We start from the raw sequence: 22,916 nt of genomic DNA on the forward strand, positions 1-22,916 counted from the left end.
GTAAAAAAATGTTTAATAAATTTTTTTTTACCTTAGCTATTTTTATTTAAATCCTGAAACTCAATACCTTTCTTATAAATTTGTATTATGTCTGAACTATGTATATATATTGCAGTTATTTTATTATTAGTTATCTATCAAAAATCCTAAAAAAAACTATTTAATTTGATCCTTTTTGAAATATTTCTTCTTTAAAATATTAAAATATTTGTTAATAAATGGTTTCTACCTTTCTTATTTTTATTTTAATCCTAAAACTTAATATCTCTCTTCTAAATAAACTATATTTAAAAGAATTGCCTCTGTTCTAGTAACAAAAAGTTATAATCGCTTTGGATCAACGTAGATCGTTGACCATAATTTTTCTACCCATTCTTAGTGTCAGTTTTTCTCTCTTTTGTCTAAATTATTCAAGCCCCCTTTTTTCCCACAGAGAGAGGAAAACTTTTGACCCTGTAGACAGCTTATTGCTCGCTGCACACCAGCTATATATGTATCTCTTGTTTTCCTCTATTTTCCCTGGCTTTCTCTTTCATTTCCCTGGCTTTTCCTTGCATCTTTTTTTCTTCTTTTTTTGGGATTCTGTTTCAGCAACAAGTTGCTTACATTTCGTAAGCCCCACAGGCCACACCTGTGCCTGCGACTATAACCCATTTAAGGGGGGTGAGGAGGAGGAGGTGGAAGGATGATGATGATGGCTGGCACTTGGCATTGGCGAAAATTGTCAACCTCGTCGTTCTTGCCCTGCAGATATGCTGGCATATTTATTTATGTTCTCTGCCAGTTTTTCTGCTCTCGACTTGATTTCATTTCATCTCTGGCTGCCTTCATTCTTTTTGTTTTGTTTCTTTGGCGGTGTTCTTTTAATAACAAAAAAGCGATGGCTGTTGTTTTCTCGTTTTCGTTATTTTTGTCGTATTTTTTTGAGTGAATTTAAGGCAGCTTGTTGTACTTTGGCAGATGTTTTCCTCCAAGGGTTTCCACATTCGCAACGACTTAACCTCCCTCTCTCGAGCAGCTAATATTTGGCCCTGACTTTAATCTTAAAGATTAGCCGGGAAAAAGAATTGAGTTTTAATGTTATCACCTCTTGCTCTGATTGGGCTTAGACACAACCCATTTTCCAGTTTTCCCGCCAGCCCCCCCATTCACAGTTCATTCACTTTAGGCCCATCTTTTGCGTTGGCGTGAGTGAGTGAACTTTTGCCTTTTGTTTTGATTTCATTTGGGCCAAAAAGTTGTCTAGCTGGCAACCGTTTAAATTTCAAATTACCAAGGCTTTAATGTTCCTATAAAAAAAAAAATATATATATATATATACGAAGGATATTTAGGTATCCTTGTGCCTGTGCCATATGCGATTGTGTGTGTTTTAAGCTTTTTATATAATTGAAATCCGGACACGTGCCACTCAATGCGTATGTTGGCAATAAATTCAGTTTCACTTGTAATCTATACGCACATAAACAGATACACCGAGATGTACAAATATATATAGATATATATATTCCTGTTGATTCCCATTTCCCTTTCCATATGTAAATTCACTTTGTCCATCGAGACTTCAGGTTCTATTTGGGGCTTGGAGCCGGAGACGGGGCCCGGCGACAGGACATTGTCCTCACAGTGTGTAGGCGCCTTTTGGCATATGCTACAATCATAATTACATCGTCCTGAGCAGATAGTCCTGTGCGTATGTTTATTTCTTTTTCTTCCATCTATCTTTCGGTGTCAGCAACAGTGACAGAAAAATACCTCTAAGAACAAGGATAAATATGGTTCTTAAATGTTAAAAAAGAATTAAATACAAGATAAAGTATTTGTTAAAATGATTCCAAAACAACTTTAAACTTGATTTATAAAAGTATTCAAGTTTTAGTATCTCAAAGATAAGCCTTTAAATTGCTATGAATATTTTTCAGAGTTTAAACTTCTCAATAACCCATATATTACAATAATTCCATGACAACTTTAGACTTGGTTTATAAAAGTATACAAGTTTTAGTATCCCAAATATATGGCTATTGCTATTGCTATGAATTGCAATGAATGTGTTCTAAAAATAATAACATTTCAAAGCTTAAACTTTTGTATAACCCATATATCATTACCAATATTCATTTCCAATATTTTAACCCCAACATTATCTCTTTAAACAGACTCCAATAAATTCCCAAATTTTCTCTAGATTATCACATTTTCTTCAAGTGTTTTTCGTTGACAATATCTAGTACATAGTCAGTTGCATAACGAAGCGACAAAACTCATTTTAAACAGGCGCCACTCGATGACTGTGGGGCGCCACAGAAATTGCCCTTCTGTTCCGTTCCGTTTCGCTTCAGAACCGAGATCCCTTGGCCATATTCCGTATCAAGTCAACGTGCGGATGATGATGATGATGATGATGATGAGACCAAGTTCATTAAATACAATGCACAGAGTGCCCAAGGACGATGACGTGCTGACTCCTCCATCGCCATCGTCATCCTTACGTATCCTTCGAGGGGTGCAAAACCCGATAATGAAGGTAGGTGGAATATATCCCAATCCTCTGCGGGATGCTCAGTAAATTGAAATCTTTTATGAAGGCATAATTATTGGAAACTGGAATTCTTCCAAGGCAATGAATGCGTTTAGTTACTAAGACACAATGGGGGAAAACTTTAATGCAATTTTTGGGTCAGAGAAAACTTAACTTGAAAAGTGTTTTCTTGTTAGCAAAGTTAGTTAGTTAGAATTTAGAGTCCTTTCGTTGCTACTTTTTATGTATTATAATTTACTTGGCTTACCATGTTAAAATAATAATTATTTTTTAATAGAAACCTTTTTAATTTCCTGAGATTTCATTATCTTAAATTATTCTAGATATTATCTAAAGAAAACCCAGAAAATAATCAAAAAGAGCTGGTCTAAGGACGAACAACTTTATGGCTTCACACATCCTGTGACCTAAAAAAAAAACACTCCAAGGAGCAACATTTTTTTGGAGGCCGCTTTAATGGGTCAATTAGCTGCTTTCGCATATGGTCAACACATATATGGTCAAAATCCCCGATTGCGTGACCCATGAACATTCGAAGGATTCTACGGATGAATTGCCATAAATATGTGTTTAATCTAGGTGAAAGTAATTATTAAAAACAGCAGAAACAACAACAACGAAAAAGTGAAAACTCATTTTGGCCATGTTTACCTTTGCTTGACCAACAGAAAAGCCCCCTCACAGACCACATACAAACACACACATAAGCATACACAGTTAATTTATTTATTTTGTGTGCACGCTTTTATTTGCATAAGCTTAAAGGATTTCGAGACGGCGAGCTTAGATTTACCTCAGTCTGCAGTTGTTTTATTGCCCCATGCCTGCCCCAACCCAGTGGCCCCGAAATAACGAAAGTTTAACCCTGAAATTGAGGTGAAAGGTGACTCCAAGAGCTTACAAAGCTTTTGGGGGGAAGTCCCACAAGAACAGGTGTCCTGAAAGCTTAGTGTTTAGCTTTCCTTTGGTTGAAAGCTTGTTGGGGGAGGTACTAAATAGTTAGGAGGTCAAGTGTAGCGAGCTTTTTAATAATTTCTAGGGTTGGAAAATGGGATGTTAATTTAAAAGAATTAATTCAAGGATAACTAGTTTGATTAGTATTGAAAATATCGATTTTATGGCTATGCATTTTATCGAAAGTATCAAAAATATCGATATTTTTTATGGGTATATTTTAATATTATATTAAAAATTAACGCTTTCGTAAGACAAAAGTTACGAATTTCGAAATTTTTATAAACAAATCAAAACAAAAGTTTAGATAAATCTAAGAAAGTATCAGTTAACTCTAAAATCTTTAATTATTTGATAGCCTTGGAATTAGTCTCACTATCTCTAATCTTTACAAATTCTCTCATGGTTAAAAACCTAAAAAATATTCAAATTAAACACTTGAGACCACAACCGTTGCACCACAGGGAATTTAAGGAAACCCTCTTCTCCTGGCGACACACTGTCTAGACTGTCTAGAAAGGACAGAGAACACCTGACAAATTTCTCTCTCCATTTCTCCCGTCATTCAGGTAAGGCGGACTATTTTCAACGGAATTGCATTTGTTCCAGCCAGAAGCGTTTTGGGCCTAATGATCTTTTAACAGGCCCAAAGGACCTTAAGGGAATTTCCCAGCCTTGAGGCAAGCAGTGCCGCGTATTCATTCATGAAAGCAATTGAGTAGAAAAATAGATTCCACTTTAAACTGAAGAGGTTCTGCACTTGAGGCTGTATTCATTCATGAAGTGTCTGCGAGGCGGGAGATCAAACTCAGCGAGGAGTTTCTCTAAATTAGCAGGGGGCAGTTACAGGTTGGACAGGACATCTGGCCAAAGGAACTAGAGAAGAGGAACCCTCGAGAGAAGAGGTATATGCAAATTTGTTTGAGGATAACTATACGAAAATTTTAAGATATTTTTAAGGAAAAGAAAGTTAAGATAATTAATAAATTTATAGAACTTTTTTCTCTATTTAAATAGTATTAGTAAATCTTAGCAAAGTTTTGAGATTTGATGAAGGTCTCAGATTATTTTTAAAATCATTTATCGTTCAAATAAAATTATGTGAATTTAAGGAACTAGTTTAAGGCCTATTTCTTATACTACTTTTAATCAATATTAAATATAAATATAGGTTAAAATTGATATGAGCTAAAATATTAACTCTTACTATTCACGCTATAGCAATACAAATAGTACTTTAACATAAGAAATATATAGTTTCAACATAAATTTCAGAGCATAAGTAATATCGTTAAACTATCTAATAAATCTCGAACTAAACCCTATTATCCCTTTTCTAGATGCCTTTAGATTTCAAAATCCTTTAATTTTCATTGATTTTACTCACTTTTAGGTTCCCATGATACTTTCCCAGCAATATTCACTCGACTAACTCTAAATGTTATCATTAATTTTCTGAAAATCAAATCACAGACAACAGCCTACGCAACACACATTTTTGGCACAACATTTTTGCTACGCTCCTTGAATGAATTGGCAAGCAGCGGAGATCCTTGAAAAGGAGTCAAGAGTCCTACTGAGAGATCTTACCTGCTGATGCAGACACTTGAGACTGAAGAGGACGAGCTCTTCAGCTCAAGTGGAGGAGGCGCACACTTGAACCAAGACACCGAGGATAACGATCAGGATCGAAATCAGGTAAGGGGCACAGAGAGGGAATCCCAAACAAAATTTCAAGAATAGAGCCAAGGGTATATATATTGTCTTTCGAAATTCCGTTTAAAACCGCCGACTGGGCTATTTTGGCCATTCGCATTCCGATTTCAATTTTCGGACCGAAGGCCCAGGAGGGGCGTAGGTGCAATTGCGTTTATTAGCACCGCACCCGCACCCGCACCCCTTGGGATCGAAAACATACAATACAATGGTTGTGTTACTACGGATCCAAGTACTATATCCAAGAGATTCCATCGAGGATTCCATTGAGGAATTGTCCGTCATTGAAAATGAATGCTGAATGAGTCGGCTCGGGCAGGTTTTCTTTTTTTGCTGCGCCTGATTTGTTTCGGGTTTGTCACCCAACTTCAATTTTAGACAAATCGCTGTCTATATCTAAGATGATAAGCATCGGTCTCTAGCTCTGACATCATTAATTTGTGCAATTTGAAGTGTCGTGGGAAATGCTAAAAAACTATCTCACTCCAGAAGGTTTACCAAAAGTCCCCTTAATGTCCTTGATTAATTATAATTTCGAATGATGCAGCAGAAATGTCGCTTTGCGGTTAAATATCGGTGACAGACCACACAGGGTATCTTTGAGTCCTTGTGGAACTAATTGGGTAACGGTATTGAAGGTATCAAATAATTTGTCATGAAAATATCATAAGAAATATTTGAAGGAAGATCTTAAAGTCAACTTAAAAAGTTGATCTATAAAATATTAAAAGAACAATTTAAAGAAGCTTCTTATAATATATGTAAAGACGATTTAAACAGTTTATAATATAAAATTTAGTTAGAACAAGAAAGCAAACTAACTTCTTGGAAGCCTTAGTTTATATATAAGAAATAGATCATAACTCAGCTTAAAATATTCGCATTCTAAAAATCAATATTTTTTGACAAAATCAAAGTTTAAAATACTCATAACTAAGTTAAAAATGCTTTAATTATAAATCGGAAAACTGTCCTGTGTATGTTTTTATCAAAATAATAAATCTGCACACTGAATTTAAATTGTAAAAATATTAAAATTTTTCCAAACTTTTGAAAATTTTAACCGCTTTAACATTTTCGAAAAATTCCGAACATTTATTTTTTGACCGGACATTTCGAAATCGACTCGGCTTTTGATGCTGATCAAGAATATATATTATTTATAGGGTCGGAAATGACTCTTTTATATAGTTACAAGCTTCGGACTTAACTTAAAATAATAAACATGCATCTACGCTCTTTCCTAAAATATATTCGTGACTATTTATACTAAAGTTAGTTCCAAATGATATAAACTTAAATGAATTGACTCTTTCATAAAATAATACTTTAAGACAATTTTTTTGTAAGATCATTGTAATTAGAGTTCTTGTGCAACTAATTCAGTAATGGAAGTAAAGGATTCTAATTTATGATGGAAGAATCCTAAAAAAGGCTCTAACAAAGCTCTTAAAATAATAATAATAATAATACATTAATATACAATAAATCATAAAAATATTACATCACAAATTATACTTAGCTCTCTAAACTATATATATTTTAAACATTAAACATTTCCATAAAAATAACCTTAAGTCAACTTGAACTCGTCTTTAAACAATTTTAAATACAAGAACTCCTCATAAGCTACCTAATTACTTACTTATTTAATACATTTAAGGCCAAAACTGTATACATTTCCTATACAAAATATGGCCTTAAAAACAAACCAAGAAACCCTATTCTCTGAATAATTAATATATTCCACAACGATCTCCTGCTGCCCCTCCTAACTGCTTTCCTATGAAACCCATCTGCATAACAGCCATCCTATATCATCATCAGTCCACTAAAACCCAAAGTCTAACAATTATCCTATGACAGATTTGCAAACGAGATTTCATTTCCATCCGACAATTTGTCAGGCCTGTCGACTTATCCGGGCCCCTCGAGCAACTCAATTTCTGCACATTTTATGCCAAAAAAGAGAAACTCAACTCAAAATAAAATAAAACGAACGAAACCAAGTTGCTGAGATGTGTGAAAAATTAAATCTGACAAATTTCCGGTTGCCGCTTTACTGATTTTTCTGCCGTTGAATGTGTAAATTTTTCCGACATTATTTTCTGCTTGAGTGGATTAAAGATAACAATTATCAGAGGGGGAGGGACTTATATATATATATTTCCCGCTGCTTAAACGATTTTCTCCAGTTCCTGGGCATAGGATAGATTATTGCTGGCTATATCCTTGGCCGAGACCTTCTCCACACGCCTGGCATTGAGGCCAGCAAAGTCGTAGTTTCCCTCACCATCCATCTTCCATTGACGACGCTCGACCAAATCCAAGAGCTCCTTGCTGCCAGGACGAAATCCTAGACGCTGGGCGGCCAACTTGGGAGTCATCTTCTCATAGGATTTCTCCACGCACGAGGCAATCTCATCGCGGGCCGTATCCACCAGCATATCCATGAAATTCGCGTAGATCTCCGCCGGCAGCGATTTCTTGGCCTGCAGAATCTTGTTGTATCTGCCCTCCATGAAGTAGTTCTCCAGATTCAGCACCGGTTTGATGAAATTATTATTGGTCAGCAAAGGCAATGGCAGACGTTCGAGTTCAATGTGAAAGTCAGCAATCCGATTGGTGGCCAGCATATAGAGTAGATTTAGACCCATAAACTTGTGCATATGCACCGATGACACCAGGACCTTGTCATAGTCAAAATAATAGGTATTCAACTGGGCCATGTAACGCTCAAAGGCAGCATAATCCTTGGTGGCAATGCTATGCTCCACGGCAATCTCCAACATCTCTCGGGAACGAATCAATTGCTCCTTCTGCCTGGAACTCGACGAAGCCTGCGGTGAGCCAAAGTCGGAGCGCACCAGTTCCAGCTTGAAGCCATCCAGCAAGTTGGCACAATGGGCCAAATTTGGATCATGTTTGCTCCACTCGGTTTTCAATTCGTTGTAGAGACTTGCCATGGTGAAAGGTTCGGATAGGACTAAATTTTTTAGCTTCTGAATTTTTGTAAAGTGACAGGAAATGACAGCGGTGACGAGGCTTGCTGGGATTGCTTACTAATTTAGTAAAGAAATCTGCTAGAGTAGCCATTAAGTCATGGTAAATATATATATTAATAAATCACATTTTGTTATATTTTAAAATTAAAATTTATTTCACTTAAACATAATTAAAACTAACAACAGTCTAAGTTCTACTGTACAATTGTTTGCTTCTCCAACTTCTTCATAACTTTTTCCTAAGCCTCCACTTTCAGCTCGTGAACCTTGGCTACCGGCGATGTCTGAGGACTTCCACTTCCCGAATTGGTGGACAAATTAAATGTGGGACTCTCAGAGCCGCCTTTCTTCTGCTTGACACGACGATTCTGGAACCAGATCTTCACCTGCTTCTCGGAGAGTCTCAGCCGATTGGCAATCTCAATGCGTCGCAGACGGGACAAGTAGGCATTGTGCGAGAATTCACGCTCCAATTCCAGAAGTTGAGTGCTGGTAAAGGCCGTGCGGATTCTTTTGCTGGAATCAGCATAGTCGCTAATCAAAGGTGTTATATCCTGGCTAGCTGCTGATGAAGGCACCTTTAATGGCGAACTATTCGGTGAGCAGGAGGACTCATGCTTGAAGCGCTTTCCCTGCGGTTCATCATAATTATTGGCATAATCCTGAGAGGCGGATGACGAGGCCGAAGGTGAAGTGCAGAAGCTGTTGGGTTCGGGCAAAGGTAAGCCATGTACACCTGGAGTTCCATAGAGTCCATGTAGAGGCAGCTGCTGAGCCTGGCTATTGGGATTGGCAGACAGCGGTGGCGAAGGATAACAACTCTCATAGTTGCCAAAACCGGTGGATTTCCGTTTCGGAGCAAACAACTGGGCGTATGGGTGATATAACGAAGTGGGACTGGAACTGGAACTGGCACTGGAGTGAAGCGTCTGCTGATGCTGGAGAGCAGCTGCTGCGGCGGCCTGTTGCTGCTGCTGCTGGATGCCCAAGGAGAAGAGATAGCTGCCCACATAACTGGCCGGATACGGAAGCATTGGAATCGAAGGCAACATGGCTGCCGCGGCCACAGCAGCGGCCGCGGAAGCGGAAGCGGAAGCCGAGGCAGTGGGACTTCCACTCGTTTCCTTCTTCAAATTTGGCCGATCGCTAAGCAGGGAATCCATGAGAAAAGAACGTGACATCTTGGTGGGTTTTGTTTTCGGCTAGAGATCTACTTCGAGAGCTAGTTGTGAACACGATCGCTGACTGTGCGAGACTGTCTGGCTGCTGGGCCCGCGCCCTGCTCTTATATACCTCAAGAACCCTGGCTGAGGGTTGGTCCTGGGTTCACCCACCCCTAAGGACCAATTCGAGGGTTGTTTGACTCGAGTCGCTTCGGCCATTTGGTCATTATTTAGCGGCAACTGTTGCCATTTACGCTCCGCCCTTATTCCACGTTCGATCACTTGAACAATGGCAGGTAAACGATGCCTCACTGTATTCATATCTTAGGTTTGTGTGTTTGTGTGTGTGGAACAATGGCGGTTGAGAGGGTGTGCGAGTGTGTGTGTGTGCGAGTGTGTCCTGGCAGAACGAATCCTTCTTTTTTCATTTCGAATTATCACTCGAGTTTAATTGAAAGTTGAGGCGAATGCGTAAAAGCTTTTTAAATGAAACCAAATTAGTTCGGCCTAAGCTAGATCAAATTACTTTCAAGAGATTTCCGAGATTGAAGAATTATTTCATTTAAATATATTACATTTTTAAAAGAAGATTTAAATTAAAGTTCACTGTAAAAGCCTGGAAAACATAAGCTAAATATGTAGCCAGGGGTAATTGCAATTATTATTTAAAATATTTTATTTTTCAATGTTAAAGACTTAACACCAGAGTTTTTATTCGCATATTTATTAAAAACAAGAACATAGCAAGCTCCTTTTATTTTATAAGAATTTATACAAAATTTATGGAGAGGCAGAAATCAAAATATTTGTTCATAAATGTTTAGAATTCAAAAAGGTATGGTTTATTTAAGGAATAAGGTTTATATAATGGTTCATGACCAATTTATGTGTAAGGAAATGTTTATAAAAATAAAGTTATAATTTAAAAATTTAATAAATCGATACATTTATGTTAGAAATATGTATAAATTAATTTCAAAGATATTTAAATCATCAGTTCTCTAGTAGACCGTATCAATTTTGTCATTTTGAGTCGCTTAAGACTAAATTTTCAGTACGGAGAAATATGTTTAGAAATAATAAATGTAATTTCAATCCCATGGACCTCTTTTTCCTAAAATCTTCTTTGTGTGAAGCTTGCAAATCTTTAACTCAACTTCTGTTAATTTACATATATTATAAAGAAGCTAGGGGAATCTATTGTATTAAATATACAATAAATACCCAAAATGTAATGCATTTTCTAAATTCACTTTCAAAAATTATGTGTAATTCTCATTCAATATTTCGTTTCTAAAATATTCTCTAATTCTTTCCTTAGTTTTAGTTACTCCCTTTTAGGATTGCCCTACGGCATGTGTCCTTTTTTAGAGAGATAAAATGAAATAAATAAATAAGGGAAAGAGAAAACCTCTTCAATGACCCTCCACAATCGAATCGATTAAATTTTACAACCATTGAAAAACTGCAAGCCCTCGAAGCGTTTAATGCCAATTTCATGGCAACTTATGGCCCAAGTGGTCGTTTGCTACCTCTATTCCTTCAAATCCAATCTATAACTCCAACTCCTTGCGATCCTCTCACATTGTATACATATATCTTGTCTCCTTTGAGTCCTGGCGTAATTTTATTGATGCATTCTGTTGCTGCTGCTGCTTGTGCAACTTCGGGAAACAATGCCGCAAGGATCATCCATTCAGATGCAGTCCATTCATGGATGCAGTTGTGTTCCTTTTGACAAATCTCAGACACGACGCACGTTGTGCCATTGTTGGTAGATACATTGATGTGCCAGGTATTAGAGGACTCTCTGAGCCAGACAGAGTGTCGCCGAGTGTGTGTATTTTTGGGCTACATTACACAGAATTATGGCGGCAGTTTTATCATTTGTTAACTGACTTTAAGGATTTACCTATAATTGTCCTTTTCATGTCCTTTTTGTCCATAGGTGCGGCTTTGTCGCCTGTCCTGGCAGTTGATCATATGTTAAGTGGCTATAAAACGGATCACAATTACTGACATTAATTGTTGACCTCTCTTTGGCTTCTACGTAGGCGATCCTTTGAGTGTTCGCCTACTTTTTAAGGTTGTATATAGTTTTTCATTTTGGCTTCTGCTTAATTGGCGGGCCGTGCAGAAATGGGATTGCAAAAAGGATCAATGGATCGATACTGGTCAATATATCGAAATTGGAAGCAGCTGTCTGTTTTTTGCTGGAATTTCAGCTCTTTTGGGCGTTGCGTTGGTCTCGTGCGAGAGATCCTTTTGACCGCCTTTTACCAATTGTTTTGGCCACTTGAGATTTTTCCTCCATTGACCACTTCCGTTTTTTGTCTGCAATTATTTCATGCTCGATTTGAGCCAAGGCGAAGTCCTTTTACCAAATTTTTAGATCGTGCTATTGACTTAGGCTATGTCTTTGAAAGAACAATTGTTACGGATTTCTGAATATGAAAATTTATTCAAAACAGATATTTTGTATCTCTTAGATAGCATCGGAACTCATTCAAGCGCACAATTTCATTTTAATTGTGAACAAAACTCGCTTAAACATTGAACAAATGAAAGCATGACGAATTATTCACTTCCCCTTACTTATTTTTTGATATGGATACAACGCAAAACTAACTGAGATGAGAAAAGAAAACTTCAAACCGGATTTGCCCATCAAAAGGGGTGTCTCGGTACGAACAACCACCATTTATAGGGTTTTCGGATATAGAAAAAAATACCCCTATGTCCCGGGTTAATCATTTATTGACATTAATTGGTTGTGACATTTGCATCTTGACGGATTGTTGTAGTTGCCATTGTTGCTACTTTTGGCGAGGGTTTGTTTATTCCACTCGCTCTCTTTATTCGGTTTTGTACATACATTTATTTGTTGATTTAACAAATATGACTTCATTATAGCTGAAGCCGTTTCATATGCCAAACGAAATGTTTTCTATTTACCCCTGAATAATTTACGAATGAGCTTTGAGGTTGAGTCTGACTGCTTTGCGTGTTACTGAGTCAATAGGCCTCAGGTCCTGCTTAAGGATACTTCAGTTAGGTTGGTTTTAGGTCTGCATTTTAATGACCGTTAATTGGGTATTCAATTTGGTATTACATTTGAAGATTTTTTTGGAAAGTTGTATGAGTTTAATTTAATATAGAGTCAAATAATATAGAGTCAAATAATATAGAGTCAAATTATATCAGGAAGGAGATATATAGTTTCATTAATTCTTTAAGTATACCTTAAAAAAAAATCGTAAAATATCTGTACTTGAGGTATATTTATTAAATATTTTTATTTTCTAATTTTTTGGGCTAATCAAAGTTTTTCAAACATCATAACTAAGCCAAAAATCATTTAATTTGAATTCGGAAAACGGTTTTGTATTACTTTCTAAAAGGTTAATAAATCTGCATACTCAATTTAAAATTTAAAAAAATTCAAATTTTTTCCAAATTGTAAAATTTTTAAAGATGTATCCCCTTATAAAATTTTGAAAATTTTAAACAAAAATTTATTTTTTGACCAAACATGTCTAGATAGACTCGGCAGTTGATGCTGATCAAGAATATATGGTTTATAGGGTCGGAAATGACTCTTTCACATCGATATAAGCTTTTGACTGAAATTATAATACCCTCCAAAGGTATAAAAAAAAGGTCTCAACAAAGGTTTTTTTTTAATTTAAACTTTTATCAAGGATTTTGCTAATATTAAAAAACCGTTTTGATTATTGTTTTACCGCCTTAAAATAGAACAAACTAATAATAAATATGAAAACTGTGTGACACATCTCCTAGAGAAATGTACCTTCTTTGTGGAATATATTCCTATATGTTTTCTATATTCTAAACTATAGAAAACAAATATCAAAGTGCGGCACCGCCAAATGCCAAAAAATAAATGTTAACCAAAACAAAGGGAAACTTTTTCATTCTTTTTTTTCTGAATATAATACACGAATATTTTCATGAATGAAAAGTCAGTGCCTTGGACAAATGGACAAAGGACACCGGACAAAGGACCCACACACGATCCGCACTTGCAGTGATCTGCACTTTTGTTTCGTCCTTTGTCCAACGAGAAGAGTGATCGTGATCCTTGCTGGGATACAGGTAAGGCGAAATGTCCCTTAAAAAGATAGAGAAGAGACCAAACCCGCCGTTTAAATGGAGGTTTATAGGTTTCTTTTTTAGCTGTGGTCAAGGCCGAAGGACAATGCTATTAATCAGGACCCTCGACTCCTTATTGTGGTCAATATTGTGGCCAGTTTGAGGGGCCTGTCTTGGGCTTGTGATTGTGAATTGTAAACCTGGGGGAAATGTTGACAGTGCCACCCCAAAAAGAAAATATATCAAAAAGTAAAGGGAAAAACACTTAAACACTTAACGTCTAATCAAATTACATAATAAACGGCAAACAAAAACGAAACCAGAAACGCTTAGCACCCTTAAGGCCGCCACTTACCCCGGCTGTCAGCGAGCAAAGCCAGTTAGTTAATAAAAACGACATTTGCAATCATAAAACGCTTCAACGATCCGATCAGATCCGACTCTCCCCTTACCGCCAGCACGCGTTGGCCTAGGTCACCATGGTTTTTCATACACCAAGAGAAAAAGCATAGTAAATACCAGGAATTTACTTAAAAAAGATGAGAAGAAAGCTTCCCCCCAGATGTAGTCATGAAAGTGAAGCAAATACCAGAAAAATGTGATCTTAAGTTACTAATAATAATATTTAAATGTTTATAAAGTGATGTAATATCAATATATTTTGGGTAATTTATAGTTTTTCTTCAGTGTTTGTTTTCATATCAAAACTACCCTCGGATTTGGGCTATATCAAATGCATAATGAAACAGATTTTGATACGGCTTCTGGAACGTAGCCATCGTATTCATTGGATTGCAGCCGCTCGCACGAGCGTCAGATACATTTGTATCTTTGCGGTTGTTGTCAGCGATCCCCTAATTTCCCAACGATTCAAGATGGCAGCTTGATTCAGTTGAATGACTTGTGATAAATATGTTAGATACGAAATAGATACTCCATAGTGGATTATTTGTTATGGAAAAGAAAGCTTCTCTAAAGAATGTTTAGACATCGAAAATATGTTAAATAATATTCTAAGAATCTGTTTTCTAGATATATAAATTTATAATGACTATTATTTATGAACACTCCTAATTAAAACCAACATTAATGGCATTTTTTTGCTTTATGAGTAATAGGAAATTCAAATACATTCAATTTCAATTCATTTAAAAGTAAAAAGTAATTTCAATTCATTTAAAAGTAAAAAGTAATTTCAATTCATTTATAAGTAAAAAGTAAAATTCAAATATAGTCAACATAAAAATAAAATTAATTCTTCACTCACCGATTTTCTTGCTTACTTTTCTTTCTTTTTTTTCTCTTCTTCTTCTTGTTTTCGTATTTTTCTTTTTAATGTATGTATAAATTAATTAAACATATTATTATTAAAAATTATTAATTATATATTAATATATATATTTAATTGTAGATTTATTTACACTTAGCACACATTCAACTTTTACCACTCACAAGATTTCATCACTTTCCTCCTCTTTCACTCTTTTTTAACTTTCAGAATTGAAAACATTTAATATTTGTATTAAATAAGCACTTAAAAAAAATAAACGCAGAAAAGAACATAGAATAATAAAAACACATTCACTTACAAAAAATAAAATAAAAAAACTGCATTCAATTATAGCAATTAAAGAGATTTTTTCTTTTTTATAACTCACAAAATTATAAATTTAGTATATATATATTAATTAAACACTTAAAAAACAAAACAAAAATAGATGGAAAGAAACGGAAAGAAAAATACATTTACGAACACGAACAACACATCGACGATATTTAATCAGTTTTGTACTTTTACATTCGTTTGGTTTCTACACGCACTTTAATTACCTTACATATACATATGTATGTACATAAATAGCGTTTATAACAGTTAACTTAAAACGCTTAAGCGGCAAGAAATCCGTTATTTTGCATTTCCCTTTTGCAGCGGTTGCATGCCATGCACACATACACAAATATGCAGTGACTCCGCCACACACACACACATACATACATGGCGGGAGCTGCGCTGCTGTCCGCGGGTGTCTCAGGTGTTTTTGTTGCTGTTTTAGTGGCTTTTATTTAATATCCACTTGTTAAATGTTTTAAGAATGTCTTATTTTATATTCACGAACACACATTTGTAGTTATTTATTAATTTCACTTTGGCATTTGTCCAATTTGTGGTTTTTTTGTATTCCCTTTCCCGCTCTCACAGCTCCAATTGGAGGGAAAAACAGCGTTCACTTCACATTTACATAAATTCGATAATATTTCACTTGTTTGGTGTTTAATTAAGTGTCCCCGACTTAAATGCAGTTAGTTTAACTGTTTTCACCGCTTGGTTGGTATTATTAAACGTTTTTTCTGACCTAAAACGTATTTTAGCTGCTGCCCGCCTAAATTTTCCGCTTGGCAATGTCGATCTCTTCCTCTTCTCTGCTCATCTGCATTCTCTGAGAGTCACTCAAAGCCATTCCACTCTTGCATACGGCTGGACAACATCTAATTCGAACACACTCATTGGCGGCTGCTGCAATGCTTAATTGAGTGGTCCCACATAAAACGCACTTAGTTATGTTGATTTAATTATTTTGTAGGTATTATCACACCTTTATTTCGGCACTAAACGTTTTCCAGCAGCAGCACAACATAATTTTACACTTTGGCTTTCCTACTCTTTCACCTCTCTCTTGGGCAATGAAAACCGTTTGGCAATGAGGCCATTTCAGGAGCGGGAGAGCGAGCTTCCAAGCAGAGCGAGCGAGGTGAAGAAGGAAAAGAAAAGAAGAGGAGCTTGAGATCAGAAGTGAAAAAATTTATTGCGTGCCGGTGCTGCTGCTGCTAAATAAATGTTTTTATTGCGGAAAAAACGCTTAATAATACCTACTAATGGATTAACTAAGTAAAACTAACTGCACTTAAGTCGGGAACAATTAATTAAACACCATACAAGTGAAATATTAACGAAATAATGGAAATGTGAAGTGAGTGCATTTTTTTCACTCCAACTAGAACTGTGTGAGTGGGAAAGGAAATAAGAAAAACTCATAAATCGTACAAATGCCGAAGTGAAATGAATAAATAACTACAAATCTATGTTCGAGAATATAAAATAAGACATTCTTAAAACATTTAACAAGCGGATATTAAATTAAAGCCACTAAAACAGCAACAAAAACACCTGAGACTGCAGCGGCGAGCAGCGCAGCTCCCGCCAATAGATATGTATGTATGTGTGTGTGTGTATGTGCCTAAGTCAATGCATGGCAAATAATCGCTTTCTCTTTGGCTGTGACAAACCGTTTGATTTGGCAATGAGACCATTTCAGGAGCGGGAGAGCGAGCTTGCAAGCACAGCGAGCGAGGTGAAGAATGAAAAGAAAAGAGGAGCTTGAGATCAGAAGTGAAAAATTTTATTGCGTGCGGGTGCTGCGGCTGCTAAATAAATGTTTTTAATGTGGAAAAAACGCTTAATATTATCAACAAATAGTTTAAATCAGTTAATCTAACTGCATTATGTGCCGGGACACTTAATTAAACACCAAACAAGTGAAATATTAACGAATTCATGTAAATGTGAAATGGACGCTTCTTTTTCACTCCAACTAGATCGGTGTGAGTGAGAAAGGGAATAAGAAAAAGTCATAAATCGTGCAAATGCCGAAGTAAAACCCATAAATAACTACAAATCTATGTTTGTGAATATAAAATAAGACATTTCTAAAACAGTGAGCAAGTGAATATTAAATTTAACCCACTTAAACAGCAATAAAAAACCTGAGACACCCGCCGGCAGCAGCGAGGTTCCCGCCAATACATTTGTATGTGTGTGTGTGTGTGTGTGTGTGTGTATATGCCTTGGCCAATGCACGGTAAGTGAAAAAATGCAAAATAACTGTTTTCTTGCGAGCTAACTGTTCTAAAAGCACAAACGAATTTACAAAGTTCTTTAAGTTTGTGTTTTAACTAAGCGAATAATATAGTGCAATGATTGAGAAATTGTTGATTTGTGAATATTTAAATATTTTATTTAAATATGAAGTAAGCTCTAATTCCCTCTCCATTCGGAACTGGCTCAGTGATGAAAAATTCAAAATTGTCCAAATGCAGAAGTAAACTTACTTAATAAATAACAAACTTTTAATAATATCATTACAATTTTTTCAGACTCCCGCGGCAGAGCAGCAGCAGCAGCCGCCGATGAGTGTATTCTTATTAGACGTTGTCAAGCCATGGTTCTGATTGAGTAATCTCAAATACCGTATGCAAGAGTGGAATGGCTTTGAGTGACTCTCAGAGAGCGGTGAGGAGGAGAGCGGAAACTGATAAGAGGAAGAGATCGGAATTGGCAAAGTGAGTGTAAATTAGACGAGCTGCTGCTAAAATACGTTTTATGTATGGAAAAATATTTAATAATACCAACTAAACGACTAAATCAATTAAACTGAATGCATTTAAGGCGGCAACACTTAATTAAACACCAAACAAGTGAAATATTAACGAATTGAGAATTGAGTGATTTTGTTTAACTCCAACTAGAACTTTGAGAGCGGGAAAGTGAATAAGAAAAACTCATAAATTGGACAAATGCCGAAATATTATTAATGAATAACTAAAAATATATGTTCGTGATAACTAAAAAATACATTTCTAAAACAGTTACAAAGTAAACATTGAATTAAAGCCACTAAAACAACAACAACAACAACACCTGAGACTCTCGCGGTCAGCAGCGCAGTGTGTGTGTGTGTGTGTTGGAGCCAATGCATATTTGTGTATGTGTGCATGGCAGGTAACCGCTCCAAAAAAGAAAATACAAAATAACTGATTTCTTGTGGTTTTCAGTGTTAACTGTTTTAAGGTAATAAATTACAAAATAAAGTAATTAAAGTGCGTGTACAGACTAAACGAATATAAACAAAAACTAATTAAATATCAGTCGTCGGTATATTTTTCGTGTGCGTTAATTTACAGAACTTTCCATTTCTTTCCATTTATTTTTGCTTTCTTTTTTTTTCAAGTGTTTTAAAAGAAGGAAAATCTCGTAAGTTGCCATAATTGAAAGTGTATTTTTTTTGTATTTTTTTTTTTTTAAGTGATAAATAACCTCTTCAAATGTGTAAATGTTTTTTTTTTATTTTTTTTAAGTGCTTTATTAATAAATATATTAAATATCTTCAAATCTGTGAGTTTAAAAAGTGAAAAATAAAGAAAGTGTGTGTGAGTGAGAAAAAGGAAAGAAAGGAAAGAGACAAAATATCGCGTGTGAACAAAAATTAATGGACTAATAATAAATTGCGACACAAGAAGAAAAAGACGACAATTAAGGAACAAGAAACGAAGAAGAAGAATAAAAAGACGACAAAATCGGTAAGTGAGAAATTAATTTTATTTTTATATTGAATGCATATTGATTCCCTTATACTCATCACATAATGGCCATTTTTTGCGGATATATGAATTTGGTTTACAATTTAACTCACTCTTTAAAAATTAAAAAAAAAGGGTTTAATTGTATTGTAAAATTTATAAATATTAATACCATAATATTGTAATATATAAAACTTTGCAACATTTTAGGTTACCTGAAATGTTATTTATTTGATTCCTTTACAGAATTTAAAAATATGTCGGGTTCACACTTTAACGAATTGTGTGTAACTTTCCCAAAAAAACCAGTATTTGTTTATACACACATGTAAAATACATAACATATATGTATTTTACCACAGTTCCTAGAATGTCCGCTACATACGCTTGATATTGTGGCGCCACGGAGGCACACATGTATGATGTATTCTACATACATGTCATGCCTTTCAAAATAAACCATGTTAAGATTATATTAAAAATAATATAAAAACACTTTATATATATAAAAAAATTCTTAAAAATTATACCAAATATTTGGCTTTTTTAAACATAATTATAGACTTGGTAAGCAACATTTAAATCCCCCTAAAAGACACTTTTGAAAGAGAAATTAAAATTTCAGTTAATTTGATTTGGTTTATTACTTTTTTTTTGTTTTCCTAAGTTCAACTTGTTTTGTTTTATTTTAATTTAATCATACTACTTATAATTGCGCGTTTTTTGTAGTTTCCATTTATTGATTTCCGTTTTGTTTGTTAATTTTTTTTTTACCGAGCTGTCAGAGTTTTTCGTTTTATTTATATATTTATTTCTGGAGTTTATAAGTAGTGCGTATTTCTTCAATTGTTTACGTAAGACAATCCCCCAATGACTGTGCGTCATTCCACCTACCTTCATCTGCAGCTTCCGCATGATGCGGGTCTCCTCCCACCGATCCAGTTCGTCCCACTCCTTGCCCCGCTTACGCAGAAGATAGTAACGGTACATGACGATGGTCACGGCCAGGAGCAGGGCCAGACCAGTGCCGGCGGCGGCTCCCAAGACCGCTGAACTAACCATAACCATTTTTGCAGGGAGTTTGGTTTTCTGGAAAATAAAAAATACAATGTATTTAAATGATATAACTATTTGAAGAAGCTCTTGAAGCTCTCATAAAAAAATATTAAACAAAGCATTAAATTCTTTCTATAATCTAATTTAAGATTAACAGTTGGAAGCATTTTTATTTTATTTGCTTGTTATTTACTGAAAATAGTGGCATTTATTTTAAATACATCATTTTATCTGCTTCTCTTTATTTGTTATTTATTTACAACATAATTTCCTACATGCATACATACAAATTATTTATTTTATTTATATTCCTTTTAAATGAATTGTTTTAAATAGCAAATCGAAATGTCTTTCGTTTTGGATATTCTGTTTGCGTTTCCCTGCAGCTGCTATACTCTTCCCCACTCTCGGCACTTTCACATGAGTTAAGCCTTTCGTTTTCTAGATCGAAACTATCCTCTCGATTCCGTGATTTTCCAATGGATTCTGTAGATGTGATCATGACAAGAACCAATAATAAAGTCACCAGAAACCCAGCTCCAAAGGTGAGACGCATGCTGACCACACGAGGGAACACTATTCAAATGTGTGGTTCGGAAAACACTGTCTATCGCTAGAGGTTTCTGTCATAATAAAAAAAAAAATAAACTCTTGTTTAGAAATACTCTAGATCTAACGTGTCTGTAGACCTTTGTCTAGAGTCACAGTTGTGTAAACTTCTCTGAAGCTGGAATAACCCCTACATCTTGCAAAACAATTCCACATTGTGTTAAAGAACACGTCATTATAGTTTATTTTCTAACTGATGGCGTAGATTGGGGCTTTTAAATTGATATAGATATATATTAAAAATATGTTGAAAATAAAAGGAGAGGAAATATCCAAGCACAATTATTTAAAAACAATTTCTATTAGCTTTTAAGAAATCTTTATATATTTAACAAAGATTGACAATAGTTTAATAACAACTTTTTCAAAAGTCCAAGTTCATATGATGCACGTAGCCATTTCTTAGTATGGCAAATCGTGGATATGGCTTAAAGTCCTCTACATGTTCGGGGTAATTAAGGAAATTTGAGGGTACAGCTTCAGTGGGTTTATCCACGGTGGCTTCATCCTCATCCTCGTCATCTTCTTCGACAACAAGCTCCTCTTCGTCCTTTCCACTAACACCAGTGGCGTCTTTTGTCTGTTCTGCAGTAGGATCCTTGCTTAGATAAGTTTCATCATCCGTTGGAGTCTTGCTAAATTGTGTTTCCTCTTCGGTAGGATCCTTGCTTTCTTCACTTGTAGGATCCTTTGTTTTATATGTTTCCTCAGAAGTCGGTAATTTGCCGAAATATGTATCTTTTGCCAATTTTTCCAATAGCTTAGAGTTCTCTATCATTTCAGCTATCTGAGATTTAGTAAGCAGCCTTAGGCTATCCCGATTTTTAGACTCTTTCAATGGCTTTGAAGAGATTAGAATAACTCCCAAAAAGACTATCAAACTTGAAGCAAATAACGCACGCATTTCTTCAGCGTTCTAAGGAAAACTGTTCAGTTCGACATTGAAAACAACTGTTTTTGTCAAGAAATTTCGGCTTAGACATTTTGTGTTTCTTTATTTAGAGAAGAACTGAAGTTTATAGGTAGAAAATGTATTAGAAAAGTGAAAGTATCTTGAAGACTTAGGCCTTGCGGAGCAGGAGACCACGCCTGCGGATCACGACTGGACCATGACCACCGAATCTGGGCCAGAAGGGACGAATGTGCTTCCTGGGCTTGGCAGTGGTGGTGGTAGTGACCTCATCCTCATCGCTGGACTCTTCATCAGCAGAGTCGCCTTCGGATTCCTCAGCAGCGTTATCCTGAGACTCTTCAGCATCGTTATCCTGACTCTCCTCAGCATCGTTATCCTGACTCTCTTCAGCATCGTTATCCTGACTCTCCTCAGCATCGGTATCTTGGGTAGCCGCATCACCAGAGGATGCTGCAGTATCCTCTCCATCGGCAACTTCCTCCACAGCGGTGTCTTCATCCTCAGCCGGGCGAGCAGCCACAAAGCCAACAGCCAGGAAGGCCAAAAGAGCGACAATAAACAGGGAACGCATTTTGAACTTAAGTCAACGAAGGTATTACGAAAACTACTTTCCAATTTCGCTCAACTCTCCACCTTTTATAGGAAAAGTTTCGCGAATTCTTTTTCTCCGGCTTAGTTGATATTACCAAAAAAAAAATCTTTATTTACCCATTTTGGCTGTTTAGACAATTGTCTCAATGGAAAGTTTACAAGCTTTTATTATTTTTGGTGATTCGCGTCAGTGGGGGGTTCCATTGAGATGGTTCTATAGGGTTCTCTGCCTGGTGGGTCCGGGGATTAGGACCACAGGACCAATGCCACCCCATCGGGGCCATCTGGGCCTAGGTGAAATAACTTGATCATCGCCAGAACCTTCTTGTTCACTTCCACTATCTGTGCTATTATTATTGCTGTCACTCTGATTGGAAGTATTATTATCGCTGTCACTCTGATCGGAAGTATTTGCAGGCCAAGCTGCTGTCAAGGATATGGCCAGAAAGGCCACCAAGCCCAAGATGATTAGAAAGCGCATCTTTATTGGGGTTTAACTTACTGCAACTAATGTCAAGTGCAGCCTTTCTTTTTATACGGAAAGCTGGGCACTTTGTTGGTTTTAATTTTATTTGTTTATTGCAATTTAAGCTACAAGCTGTATAATCGTTAGATTGTATTATCAGCAAATATACATTTTAATTGCAATACTTAATAGCTTCCTTTACCAGAGAGTATACCTAAATAATAACAACTTTACAATCGATTTAATGCAATATAAGCAAATATATATTAAAGTTTTGAATAGGACAACTTTCTTAAGTAACTTTTTTATGGCCCTTAATAACAACTAAGTAAGAAAAGTATTTTATTCAACTAAATTTGGGTATAATTAAGCCTAATCATTTGCTTTATAATAACATCTAATGACTACTTTAACAAATTCACTGAAATACTTC

The 22,916-nt window shown here is 35.7% G+C and overlaps 6 protein-coding genes across 6 annotated transcripts in view; all 6 read right to left on the reverse strand.

Moving 5' to 3' along the window:
- Sytbeta (Synaptotagmin beta) overlaps positions 1-19,931 on the reverse strand; it is a 49,034-nt gene extending 29,103 nt beyond the window's left edge. Inside the window, exon 1 of the mRNA XM_086827400.1 lies at positions 19,743-19,931. Within this exon, the coding sequence (XP_086683526.1) occupies positions 19,743-19,916 (174 nt within the window). The 5' untranslated portion in view covers positions 19,917-19,931. The remainder of the gene's footprint in view (positions 1-19,742) is intronic.
- Positions 7,232-8,487, reverse strand: Rpn12R (Regulatory particle non-ATPase 12-related). Its single transcript, XM_020942395.2, has one exon. It carries the CDS (start codon positions 8,176-8,178, stop codon positions 7,390-7,392), a length of 789 nt encoding a protein of 262 aa, XP_020798054.1. The 5' UTR covers positions 8,179-8,487; the 3' UTR covers positions 7,232-7,389.
- ind (intermediate neuroblasts defective) lies at positions 7,232-11,600 on the reverse strand. The gene has a single exon (XM_086827401.1). The coding sequence runs from the start codon at positions 9,396-9,398 to the stop codon at positions 8,457-8,459; it is 942 nt and encodes a 313-aa protein (XP_086683527.1). The 5' UTR covers positions 9,399-11,600; the 3' UTR covers positions 7,232-8,456.
- Positions 19,932-20,129: 198 nt separating the features above from the next.
- LOC110176163 (uncharacterized) lies at positions 20,130-20,488 on the reverse strand. Its single transcript, XM_020942401.2, has one exon. The coding sequence runs from the start codon at positions 20,458-20,460 to the stop codon at positions 20,233-20,235; it is 228 nt and encodes a 75-aa protein (XP_020798060.2). The 5' UTR covers positions 20,461-20,488; the 3' UTR covers positions 20,130-20,232.
- Positions 20,489-20,871: 383 nt separating this feature from the next.
- Positions 20,872-21,417, reverse strand: LOC110176159 (uncharacterized). The gene has a single exon (XM_020942397.2). The coding sequence runs from the start codon at positions 21,415-21,417 to the stop codon at positions 20,878-20,880; it is 540 nt and encodes a 179-aa protein (XP_020798056.2). The 3' UTR covers positions 20,872-20,877.
- Positions 21,418-21,481: 64 nt separating this feature from the next.
- On the reverse strand, positions 21,482-21,997 carry LOC110176160 (uncharacterized). The gene has a single exon (XM_020942398.2). It carries the CDS (start codon positions 21,995-21,997, stop codon positions 21,575-21,577), a length of 423 nt encoding a protein of 140 aa, XP_020798057.2. The 3' UTR covers positions 21,482-21,574.
- Positions 21,998-22,916: the final 919 nt, after the last annotated feature.

This window comes from Drosophila serrata, unplaced genomic scaffold, assembly GCF_035046125.1.
Source record: "Drosophila serrata isolate PLE 108 unplaced genomic scaffold, ASM3504612v1 contig_167, whole genome shotgun sequence".
NCBI classification, from domain to species: Eukaryota; Metazoa; Arthropoda; class Insecta; order Diptera; family Drosophilidae; genus Drosophila; species Drosophila serrata.